Below are 12,984 nucleotides of genomic sequence, written 5' to 3'. Positions count from 1 at the left end.
AGTCATACTCGGGTTCAAAGAATGGAACTATCTCCATATTACATATACCAACCACTTATGGCTAAGACATGCCAAGAGAAAAGAAGAGTTACGCTTTACATACTCGTCCATTGCTAACGTATGTAAGGCTTGAGGAGCCCTAGTTCAATTACTGTAAGAGTGCTTTCATTAAGAAGTAAATGAGGACGGTAAATTACACTTGGTATTTATGAGTTACCCTCAAGCTCATATCATTCATTACTTAACGTGAAGACATGCCAAAAGAAAGGAGAGATAGGCTTTACATACACTACTTTTCAGCATACAGAAGGCTTGAAGAATATGAGCTTAATTACTTTAAGAGTCTTAACATTCAGAAGTGAATACGAATTATGAATCATGAATCATGTTCAGAGCTCGTGAATAGAATTACCCCGAGATTCAAACACATATCATTTGTCACTTAAATCTAAACATGCCCAAAAGAAAAGAGAGACAAGCTTTACATACTTATGCCAAAAACATGCCAAGAGAAAGAAGGTGGCTCCACATACCTTTTATCGAGTAATCATACCCACTCTTGCTTCATCGCCTTCCGAACCTATTTAATATGAAGGTAATACTAAAATTAATAACCTTCAATTTTCCAACTTCTCAAACCATAACCAAGCATCCATAGGAACCATTTCCTTATGTGCTTTTCTCATGTAGTGTGTTAATTGGTTAAGAAGTTAACAGAAATCGGGTAGCACCTCCTCTATAACTTGCCCTATCTGAAATTCCAATTACTACATCCAACCAACAACAACAATCAGCAGCTTACATATAAGTAAACCACTTCAACATTATGCAATGCAAACTCCAAACAACTTGCTTAAAACTACGATACTAAAATAGGATTTTTTAATCGTTAGTTAGTAAAATCTTGATTAGGTTTGACTTGCTTGATAAGGGAAAGAGAAGGCGGAATGGAGGATTAGGTAGCTACAACCAGAAGCACCCATAGATCTTTTGACCCAAGTTCCAGCCCTGCAACACACCATAAAACCATCTCCAAAGACAATGCCACAATCACAACAACACTATACAACCTTAATAACTTTAATTCGGCTAGAACGACTTCAATTTAGTTTGTTTCTAATGCCAAGCATACTTCTACATTTTTTTCTACCTTCAACTTCATTTAACACATTTAATATACCCCATATCAACATGATTAACTCCACCTTGAAAGGGAAGACCTTACCTTATCCAAAACTTGTCAAAACTAGCCTTGGAAGTTTGGGGCTGTTTGTTATACCTTCGGTGCTGCTCCAAACCATAAATTTACATTACTAACACCTTTATTTCATTATGTTATACCTTAGATAATTAATTCACAGAACGAAAGTCGGAGGCTTACCTCAAAAGGGCCAAACCCATAGCCTCCCTCTAGCCTTCTATATTTTTCTCTCCTTCTTTCTCTTTCTTTTTTTGTTGTTCTAAGGAAGAATAAAGACTTATTCAACACCATACACACACACACAAAGATTCTTCTTTCATTTTCCATTCCTTTTGGGTCAGAAATGCGGGCTGCTAGTGGGGCTATGCCCATTCTTCCTCTTCTTCTACTTTACAACCAGAATAAGGAACCTTAGAATTCACCCTACTTGTCGATGAAAAATTGGGATTTAAGAGGAGATAAAAGCCACTTGACTCTAAGGAGAGGACCACCAGCTAGCAGATCAGAAAGATTTGTATGGAATGTTCTACTCCTGCCTGAGCTTTCCAATTAACCAATCCCCTATTTCAGGGACATCTGTGTTAGGTAGGCCCAGAGATCACTGATTAGTCGAATGAGCCCATCTATTTGGCCTATCATTTATTGGTCGATCTGGCTGGTGGCTCCTGCCTCTCTATGGGCCCCCCCTTTTTTAGACTAGTTTGTTGCTAGGAGTCCCTAGAGTCGAATTAATAATCAATAGAAGTCCCAATAGAATTTGATTGACCTGGCTCTTCAATCGACAATCTTCTGCTCCCTCTTAATAGCAGATGCCCATGCTTTGATTCGAAAGCCCTAGCCATCCCTAGGTATTCAATGTCTGGTTCAATAAGATGAAAAAGCATAAGGAGAGTTCAAAACGCGAGATGTTAGAAGGTGCAAAATCAATGGGTGCCGGAGCTGCTATAATTGCTTCAGCGGGAGCTACTATCGATATTGGAAATGTCCTTAGTTTCTCGATTTATTCCATGGTGCGAAATTCATCATTGGCAAAACAATTATTTAGTTATGCTATTTTGAGCTTTGCTCTAACCGAAGCTATTGCATCATTTGCCCCAATAATGGACTTTTTGATCTCATTCGTATTCCAAATTTGTTAGTAATCATTTACGGTGGGTGGATAAGCAGGAGGGGATCCCTGTGGTTAGACTAACTATCCGATTAGGCTACCGAGGTTCCTGCTATGGTGAAGTGAAAGATCTTTCACTATAGTGCGAAGAAGACAGGTGGGACCAAGCCGAGTGAGAGCAAAGCAAGTTTCAGTGATGGGCTGTCTTCGCGGTCCCATTTTAGACATAGTAAGAAGAGTAGCAATGCTGGGTAAAGCCATAAGCATTGACATTACGCGGACTAAGCTGTGAAAAAGACTTTTTGGGTAGCCATCCTTCCATGCCAAGCCAGCACGATGGGGTTCCCCTTTCTCGGACCTTCAGGCTTGGAGTATGAGCCCGCTTAGCAAACGAGGCTCGGGATAGGGTGGATAGTTATGGCATATCGTAGATCGGACTTTGCTTTTCCAGGCTCCAAGCTAGAGAAGAGTTATTCCATATCAGCAGCTATATATATATATATGAGGGACATGTGGCAGCCCTATAAGGTGCCATCTCACGCCATATAGCCAATCATACGCTGCCATGTAGCAGCGTGGGTTCCACCTCAAGTAGGTGTGTCACCTACTTGGTCTAAGTAGGTGGATCACCTACTTAGTACAAGTAGGTGCATCACTTGCTTGATTCTGAGTAGGTGCTACGCCTACTTCCTCCTCTTCCGTGGGCTTGTAATCTCGTCTCATTTTAAGAACCTATGTAATCCTTGCTACACAAGTTCAACATGTACACCAGTAGCTTAAGTATGTAAGACGTCTAAGTTGGTTGCTTACACAAGTAAGTCGAGTCCCATGACTTGTTATTTTATGCCCCCAACTCATTTCAAATCCTTATATCCCTATTTCCAACCTTCACTCTTATGGGACATCACGTCCTCCCTTCCTCAGAGTTATTTGATAATATTATAGATAATCTGGTTCACAGGACAACTTTCAAGAAGCTTAAAAAGATGCTCCGAAGCACAAAGGTATGGGGTATAATATTAAGGAAAGGGATGTCAACTCTAGTTACTTTCATGCTATCATCAAAGGGAGAAGGAGAAGATTATATATTCAAAAAATTGATGATGACCAGGGTAATAGTATTTAAGGAGATACAGAGATTGCTAAGGCTGCCTGTGATCATTTTTAAAAGATATTTACTGGGGATAGCAAAAAAATCAATGAAGATGTTGTTAACTACATTCCTAGAATGGTCAGTGACAAACAAAACCAGTTGTTGCAAGAGTTACCTATAAAGGAGGAGTTGAAACAAATGGTTTTCTCTATGAGTTCTACCTTTGCAGCAGGTTATGATGGGATGAGTGGTAAGTTTTTCCAAGCTTGCTGGGACATTATCAATGAGGACCTGTTGGAGCTGATTCAATACTTCTTTAATAGATATCTCATCCCTAAATACATCACCCATGCATGTTTGGTTCTACTCCTAAAAGTAGACCATCCTAACAAACTAACTAATTTTAGACCTATTTCCCTCAGCAACTTCACCAGCAAAATACTCTCCAAACTTCTTAGTATAAGGTTGGCACCCATCCTCCCTTACCTTATCTTCAATAATCAATCTAGTTTTATGAAGGGAAGGAGCATATCTAAGAACATCATGTTAGCTCAAGAAATTATTCATAACATAAAGAAACCCAACATTGGTGATAATGTGGTCATTAAGCTTGACATGGCTAAGGCCTATGATAGGGTCTCTAGTCCTTTCTCTATCTTGTCATGAGAAAGATGGGTTTTGGAGAAATTTTCATTGACATAGTATGGAGAACAATATCCAGCAACTGGTATTCAGTCATCATCAATGGTAGCAGTCATGGTTTTTTCCACTCAACAAGGGGCCTCAAACAAAGAGACCCCCCTTCTCCAGCTCTTTTTATTATTGGTACTGAAGTGTTGTTCAGAATGCTAAACAACTTTCATCAGCACTACCTTTACACTGGATTCCAAATGGAGAAAAGATGCCCTTAAATCAATCTCTTGAGTTTCGCAGATGACATTATTATTTTCACTTTAACTTCCAAGTTCTCCCTTAAGCTGATTATGAAGACTCTGCAGGTGTATGAAGATACCTCTGTGCAACATATTAATAAGGACAAGAGTCAGTTCATGATCCCTACTCACACTCATACTGATATAATTGACAGAGTGGTTTCCACTACTGGCTACAAATGTACACATGGTCCTATTACTTACTTGGGATGTCCATTGTATATAGGTAGGCAAAGGATCATTTATTTTACTAGTATGGTTACAAAAGTGATTGCTAAAATTCAAGAATGGCAGAAAAAGATGCTGAGATATGGGAGTAGAGCCACTTTGATCAAACCAGTGTTTCAATCAATCCCTATACACTTATTATCTACTGTAACTCCTACTAGTACTACACTGAAGCAAATCAAATGCCTTATTGCTGATTTTTTTCCAGGGTTGGGATAAATAGAAAAAGAAGTACCACTGGGCCTCATGGGAAAATCTTAGCTTACCATATGAGGAAGGTGGTATTGTAGTTAAAAGATTTAAAGATGTCTACTTAGACCTGCAATACAAACAATGGTGAATATTCAGGTCTAAGAGAACTCTATGGGGAGATTTCCTCAAAGCTAAATACTGTCAAAGAGCCTATCCTGTCATAAAAATGTGGAACAAAGGTCAATCTCTCCAATGGAAGAACATGATGAAGAATAAGGATGAATAGAGCCTTATATCCAGTGGACTTTGTATTCTGGGAGCTGCATTTTTTGGTGGGATGACTGGTTAGGAGTTGGTCCTCTAGCCACTCACAATGAATATATTCTAAGGCTCAACAATTCTACTGTCTCCATGTTTCTAAGGAATGAGAGATGGAATGAGGAGAAATTCAGAAAATAAGCTCCTCAACACTTGATCCAAAAAATTCTCAGCAATGAAATCAGGTACCAGCAGGATATTACTGATCAGGCTTACTAGAAGCTGCAGTCACAAGGAAATTTCACTTGCAAATCATCTTGGGAACATGTGAGGAAGAAAAAGAGTAGGACCTTAATTGATACCTTGACATGGCATACTAACATTCCTTTCAAGGCTTCATTATTGCTTTGGAGAGTTCCGAGACACAAACTTCCAACCAATGAAAAACTCATTACCTTTGGGGGAGAACCTGCAGTGTGCTCTTGTTGTTGCAAACCTGGACTAGATAACATTGACCACATCTTTGTTTCTGGAAACTTTGATAAACATATATGGAAATACTTCTCTAGTTGGTGGGGGGTACTGTAAGATAACAATTCCATTAGAGGCACTTTGATGAAATGGTAGACCTACAAACCCAACAATACTGTCTATAAACTTCTGTTGTAGGCCATCCCTATACTTATTTGCTGGAATATATGGAAGAACAAGTGTGCAAGTAAGTATGGAGGGAAGAAGTCTAGAACTATTAGAGTAAAGTTCACTATAATCAAAGGCATATACATGCTGATCACTGCTGGTTTTCCTTATGTTACTTGGCTAGCTTCTTAAAAGGACCTGGTTACTTGGATTGAAAATTGCCAACATGACATGAAGGTCACTCAAGTTAGATGGTTCAAACCTACCCCTAACATTGTTAAACTCAACACAGATGGGAGTGCTTTAGATAATGCAGGAAAGATAGGAGCAGAGGGCATATTAAGGGACCATAAAGGTGATATAATATATGCATTTGCAACTCCTTTGGGGCTCGGAAATAATAACCAAGCTGAAATTCAGGCAGCCAAACTTGGCATATTACACCTCACCCTTTTAAACTTAGAATGTCTCAAAAGTTCCTTGGACATTACAATATGAACCAGATATGCTACGACAATATCAAATGACTCCAACGAAGGGAGGATGTGATACCCCATGGTAGAGATGGTTGGAAGGGGAATCATAAGAATCCGGAAGGAATAGGAGGCCAAGTAACGAGTCGTAGGACTCGACTTATCTACGTAAGCTACTAATTTAGAAATCTTACATACGTGAGTTACTTGATTACATACCAAGCTTACGTAGCAAGGGTTTCATACGCTCTTAAAGTGAGACGAGATTACGAACGAGATTACAAACCCACGAGGGAGGATTTTTTTTTTGACACGTGGCAGCCTAGGAGGGTGACATGTGGCAGCACCTCAAGCAGGCAGGTGACCCACCTGCTTGGGGTCAAGTAGGTGACCCACCTGCTTGGGGGAGGTAGACCCCACTGCCACGTGGCAGCACCCCATTGGCCGCATGTTAAGGTGGCCCAAGAAGGGCCTGACACATGCCACCCTTAGGGGCTGACACGTGTCACCTCATATATATATATATATGTGTATATGACTCTGAAGTTTTCATTTATCCAAAAATCAGTCCAAACCATCAGCAGCTTTGGGAGAACAACATGAAGGAGAAAGACAGCCATAGCTTGGAAGCTTAAAGGTGAGTTTTCTAATTTTCTCTCTGTGAATTAATTATATACGACGTTCCTAAAATACGTGGAGGTGTATATATGTATATTACGATGCTTACGGAACCATATTTTCAATTCTTCACTTGGAAAACTAAGAGAAACTTAAAGAGAAAACGCTAGGGCATAAACCCGTTTTTGGAGGGGACAGTTGTTAGTAATATTGGTATAACTTCTTGTGTATAGCATAGTTTCGGGTGATTCAATATGTTTTGGAAAGGTATTTTATAGGTGTATAACTTTTATTTAGACTTTACAATCCAGTTTTGATTTTATCTTTGCGAACAAGGGTGATGAAGTGGAGAGGAGGTACTGCCTAGATTGGGTTTTGGAAATCCTACACGGACAGCTGTGAGTATTTTTGTTATATATTTTCAAACAAAATTGCTGTAGGGGTAATTAAATATTGTTTGCGACCTTGATACACATGTCTATAACTTTCATTGAGGCCACAAATCCTGTTTCCCTCAATTACCCCTCCGAAACTAAGCGACAATATAAGGAAGTGGGCTGTCCAGATTTCGCGTTTTGATAGTTTTGGCAAGTTTGACAAGTTTAACGTAAGGTAAGGCCTTTCCTTTTAAATTGGAGTTTATGGTATTGTATATGGTGTATTACACCCCTTGTATGCTGCTGGAAGTTTAAGAATGTCGTAGAAATGCTCGACGTTCGAAATAAACTAAGTTGGAATCGCTATAGTTAAATTGTCGTCGAAGGATAGTGTTGTTCGTATGAGGTGCTGCTACAGGGGTTTGAGGTGTTGTTGCAGGGCCTAAATATGTTCTAATGTGAGTTAGGGTTCTGCTAGTTGAATCCAAATGACCCCTCGTTGCGTATAATGAAAGGCGTTACAAAATAAAGGATAGACCGTATTTTTGAATAAGTCGTTTGGAGTTTATGTTGTATATTGTTGGTGTGAATTGATGCAGGTTGTTGTTGTTGGTTGGATGTAGGTATTAGGGACCTAATTGGAAATTCGGATAGGGCACATTATAGGGGAGGTGCTGCCCAATTTTCGTCGACGCCTTAGCGAATAACAGAACTAGTCGGAGAAACGACTAAGGAAACAGATTCCATTAATACTAAGATGTAACCTAGGGTGCTGGAAAGTAAAAGGCGTTGATATTCATACTACTTTCATGTTGAATAGGTTCGAAGGACGGTGAGGCAAGCAGGATAAGGAATAATTCAGATAAGGTATGTAAAGCTTTCTCTTGGCATATTTTGGTATAAGTTCGTACAACTATCTTTCTTTCCTTTTGGCAATGTTTAGCCTTAAGTGAATAATATATGAAGTGCGGAGATAATTCCATTCTCAGAATTCCGAGTAGGCCTCATAACCCCTACCCACTGTTCAGTATTAGAGTTCCTGTGAAGATTAAGTATTGCCTAGTAGGGCTTCTATGTGTCAGAATGTAATGTATGAGAAGCTATCTCTCGTTTCCATTGAGATGTATTTGATATGAAAATGAGATTACAATGCCATAGTGGTTCACCGAGCCCCCTGAAAGGCCGGGTATGAAATATGTATAGGAAGATCACCTAGAGGAAGGTACAAACCATATAGAGCTTATTCTCTTTTTTCTTTTAGGCATGTCCTTGTTTTAGTAGTAAGTTGAATCTGATCTGAACTACGAGGCAACTCCATTCTGAAACATCTCTTAATTACTTCTAAATATTGAATTCCTATAATAGTCGAACTGTTTCTCTGGAACACTTAAGTGAATAGTCTTACTTTGAGTCTTGAATAATGATTTAAACTGTGTTTGGTTTCTCACTACTCTACTCGTGTATACTATAACACTTCTTGTCCGAGTCCCGGGTCGGTTAACAGATTCATGCAATTCACTGCATTGTTCACCGAGTCCCTCGCTAGAGGGCCGACATCCGTACGTATATATATGATGGCCTGGGCCTGATACTAATACTGATACTACATATGATGGCCTGGGTCCTGATACTGATACTACATATGATGGCCTGGGCCTGATACTGATGCTATATATATGATTCACCGGACCCCTGACGGGGCCGGCTATATTGAAAATTTGAGCAGGCATATTTTTGTGATTCACAGAGCACTGGTACATGTTTCTGATTTGACATTTTATCCTCTGTTTCTCTACTTCAGATATGCTTCCAGTTGTATCATGTTATGTTTTACATACTCAGTACATATGTCGTACTGACCCCATTTCTCGGGGGGCTGCGTTCATGCCCACAGGTACAGATACAAATTTTGGGAGTCCGCCAGCTTAGGATTCCATGCAGATCAGCTGGAAGAGGCTCCATTGTATCGGGGCCAAGTTTTTGATACTGTCCACGGATGTATGAAAATTGTTTTGTCTATTCAGGGGTACGACGGGGGCCCTGTCCCGCCATATGTTGTCATTTATATTTTTAGAGGTCTGCAGACATGTACATGTGGGTTGTGTATGTCAGTGTGATTCATATGGGTCTACATGGTACATGATATATGATATCATGTTATGGCAGTCTTATCGGCTTGCGTGCCCTGTCATGTTATGATACAAATGAAAAGGGCTACAGATTTACGAAAATGTTATCGCCCAGTGGGGCTTGGTTACATAATATTGTTTTAATTGCAGTTCAATGTTACCACTGTTGATAGCTAAGTGTACGAGGGGTCCAGGTCGGACCCCAGTCGCGGCTTACGGGGTTGGGCTGTGACAGAAATAGTATCAGAGCAGTTCGTCCTCGGATTGTCTGCAGACCGTGTCTAGTAGATTCTTTTTTATCGGTGTGTTGCGCGCCACATCTATAAATAGGAAGCTACAGGATATTTAGGATATTACCTTTCTTCTACATCTGAGATCGTGCTCTAGATCCGAGTCATAGGAAAATTCCTTATACTAACCTTGGATCTTAACAGAAGGACGACATCACCAAAGAAAGTAATTGACGACATGGGACATTACGAAGCACGCAGGTTGGTAAAGTAAAGGCATAGAAGATATCCGTTGGGTAAGGTATTGAAGTAATATAGAAATGTAAAGTTGAAACCTGAAAGGAAAGTAGATAGAAAGTGCAACAGATGTAGTTTGAAGGTGTCCATATGAGGTAAGCCCAGTATTTTTATATTATTATTGACGTTGAAATCCCTGTGTGGCTACGATATGAGATGACATTGAGAGCCCTGTGTGGATGTTATATGATATGTATATATATATATATATATATATATATATATGTTGGCCCTATGAGGCATTGTTGGTATTTTCTGCGTGCAGATTTTGGGATAAGTAAGAAATGTAGAGGAAACTCTGCCGAAATATTTCCAATACAAGAAGAATGGAATAAAACATAGGTTATAACATATCTTGGAAATGAATACCGGGTACCTATGGGATGCTAAATTAAAGCTGTAAGAGATACTCTTTATGTTGACGATAAGGGATACCCTATTTACTTGGGGAAATTTATCTTGGAAAAACAAAAGTCTGTCTGAGTGGTACAGTTTAGACCATAGTATCTCCAGCCGTAATTATGTGGTAGAAAAAAAAAGAGAAGCTCCGGTGGAAAGGTAAAATGCCCAATAATTGAGCTTCACTCATTTTGGAAGTACCAAGCCCTTAACTCCTAATTGTAAATTAGATGAGTTTTTCATAACTCGAGGATAGATTCAAAAGGGGACCAGGTAGGTCAAGTATTAAAAAGGAAGTACTGTGATGTTTAAGAGATTCTGGTTCTTTCAACAATGATTGAAAGATGGTTTACGATAACAGTTTATAGTTCTCCACCGACTAATTAGGGAAAGAGCTTCAGACAGAACCACCTCAAGGAGGTGTCAGGAACTGAACAGGAATACGAATTAAAAGGGGGATATATAAGTATGAATCGAACAGTGTGATACGAGTAGGTAGGGATAAAGTGGAACCACTAGTAAGACGCACTTAGTACGCATTGACTAAGTTAAAGGCCTGTGTTGAGAACACAGTAAGAGCATGGGGCTTAAGATACAAAAAAAAAATGAAAAAAATGATGCGTGTACACAACTTCGCCCCAAAAATAGTGGAACCCTTAGGGGACGAGGATGGAAAACTTAAGGAACAAAGGGCACAACTTCCATTCACCCCAAGAAATAAAGGATATAGGTTGGGGTAAAGCTACTATTTCAAAAGAACCTTGAATAGTTATCGTCGGAATACTAGCACCGCCTAATTAAGATAGGAACGACTACAAGTACAAACAGAGAAAAGTACGAGTACCTTCTAAAGGGGGGAAGTTAATAAGAAAATAGCAAAAGTAGAAGGAGGTAATTGAGGTTGTAATATATTTGAGATGGACGTCTAAACTTCAATGAGATATCCTGCCAAACCAAGTTAGAAAGGTCTGGAAGCCACCAGTAATTGAACGGAAGCCAGAATGCTACATAAGGCAGCGTTGAGAAGTTTGTGACGAGACCCTAAACAACATAACGCTAGAAGGCGACTGCATATAAAAACAAAAGGGTGTAAACAAGAAAGGATGTCAAATGAATTAAGAAACACTACCAAGGATAATGATAACATGCTAGACCAAAAGCCAAAATGTTAGCTATAGAGTTGGTCGCAAATAATGTTGCGATAGATATATAACTAAAGGAAAAGGAATAGAAAGCCTCCTGTGGTAGAAAATGGGGAGAACACAAAGTGAATAGAGGATAGAAGAACTAAAGGTCTACACCGATACTGGTTGTAAGATAACAGAGGAAGGGACAAGGCAAAACATAAAGACTCGCGAGACAACACTGAGGTAAATCTTAGGCTAAATTGAGTGCCCGCACATCGTAGAAAGGATTTCAGTGAAACGCGACACAAAGACTTCCCAGAAAGGTCACCCATCCCAATATTACTCTCGCCCCAACACGCTTAACTTCGAAATTCTGATGGAACTTAATGTGTTAGTGCTGGTATGATCACGCGAGATGGAAGAATCTGAACTAGTGACGGAGAAACGATATGAGATTATGTACCCAGAGTATTATAAGATACGTTAAGGCAATTCTAAGAAGGACTTAAGCAAAACAAGAAGGATTAGCTAATTGCTAACTGACGATACACTTGAATGCCACAGTTCTTCAATATAGTACCAGTTAATGAAAGGAAAACCACAGAATGACTATATGGGCCAGTGGATGAGGGAATTTCAACACCACTTGGCAGCCAACTCTAAAGGCGAAGAAGCAAACCCAAAAGGGTAAGGGTGCCAACTGATGTAATTTACGAATAACAGGAAGCAATACCCAAAGGTCGAAAATTCCACAAATGTTACCTGTGAATTAATGTTATTAACCCCTGCTCATTCGATCACAGGTTACCTACTCCGCCGAGAAGGTGTAAAGTTGTAAGGTAAAAGAGTGGTAGGACCTTACGGAGTCCCCGCAGCTATTATCCTAGGCAAGGGAGCCCAAGTTGTGATTAACTATCGAGAGAGGCGAAGATAGGTTAAGTCGAACTATCGAGATGGAATTAATACTATGGGTGAAGTAAGACATGGCCACGAGTGGACCAGAGGTCTACTCCGACATTGAATATAGGATAAGGGAAAAGAAGGACCCAAAAGAATAAAGTGCCAGTTAAAGTTCTGAAGAAAGTCGAGAAAAACTATATGAAACTAAGGATTCCCGAATTATCAACGTCATCACGCACCTATTCTATACTCTTCAAGATTAGGGTGTTATACGTGTTATTGCGGGAAGGCTAACGAATCAGCCCATTTGCTTTCAAGCAAGACAACCTATGCAACTAGAACTAGGTGAAGTTATATAACAAGGAAGTAGTAAGATTCCGTGAACTTCCCCAGCTAATATCTCAGATAGAGGGATTTCAAATATGATTAGCATTTGGACCTAAATCCAAGAAGAGGTCGGGGGCACAAACAGGCCTTCATACCGCATTTACCTCGGGCTTCAGAACAGACTGAGCATACTAGCAACTGCTAGAAAGTATATTGCGAGCTGATGAGGTTGGCTTTAAGTGTAGCTAGGACTATTGTCCACCAATTATTGGGTTTGCCTACGAGAAGGGCCACCGTTCCAGTATTCAGATGACCCCCCTACAAGATGTTGTAAGGAAGAGCACATAAGTCCCCCCCTGATGGGGAAAAGACTAAGCTGGTAGGCCAAACAAGATTAAACAAACTATTGAATAACAACCCAGAGTCAGCAGAAATGATATACAGATAATTGACATC

At 39.8% G+C, this 12,984-nt stretch overlaps 1 protein-coding gene and 1 pseudogene across 1 annotated transcript; one reads left to right on the top strand and one right to left on the bottom strand.

Moving 5' to 3' along the window:
- Nucleotides 1-2,073: 2,073 nt before the first annotated feature.
- Nucleotides 2,074-2,529, top strand: LOC129890832 (ATP synthase subunit 9, mitochondrial). The gene has a single exon (XM_055966302.1). It carries the CDS (start codon nt 2,074-2,076, stop codon nt 2,338-2,340), a length of 267 nt encoding a protein of 88 aa, XP_055822277.1. The 3' UTR covers nt 2,341-2,529.
- A 9,066-nt stretch (nt 2,530-11,595) lies between these two features.
- LOC129890955 (5S ribosomal RNA) lies at nt 11,596-11,715 on the bottom strand (annotated as a pseudogene).
- Between the last annotated feature and the right edge of the window lie 1,269 nt (nt 11,716-12,984).

The sequence above is a fragment of the Solanum dulcamara genome, chromosome 5 (assembly GCF_947179165.1).
Source record: "Solanum dulcamara chromosome 5, daSolDulc1.2, whole genome shotgun sequence".
Lineage (NCBI taxonomy): Eukaryota > Viridiplantae > Streptophyta > Magnoliopsida > Solanales > Solanaceae > Solanum > Solanum dulcamara.
This window is presented reverse-complemented; position numbering and strand designations above follow the sequence as displayed.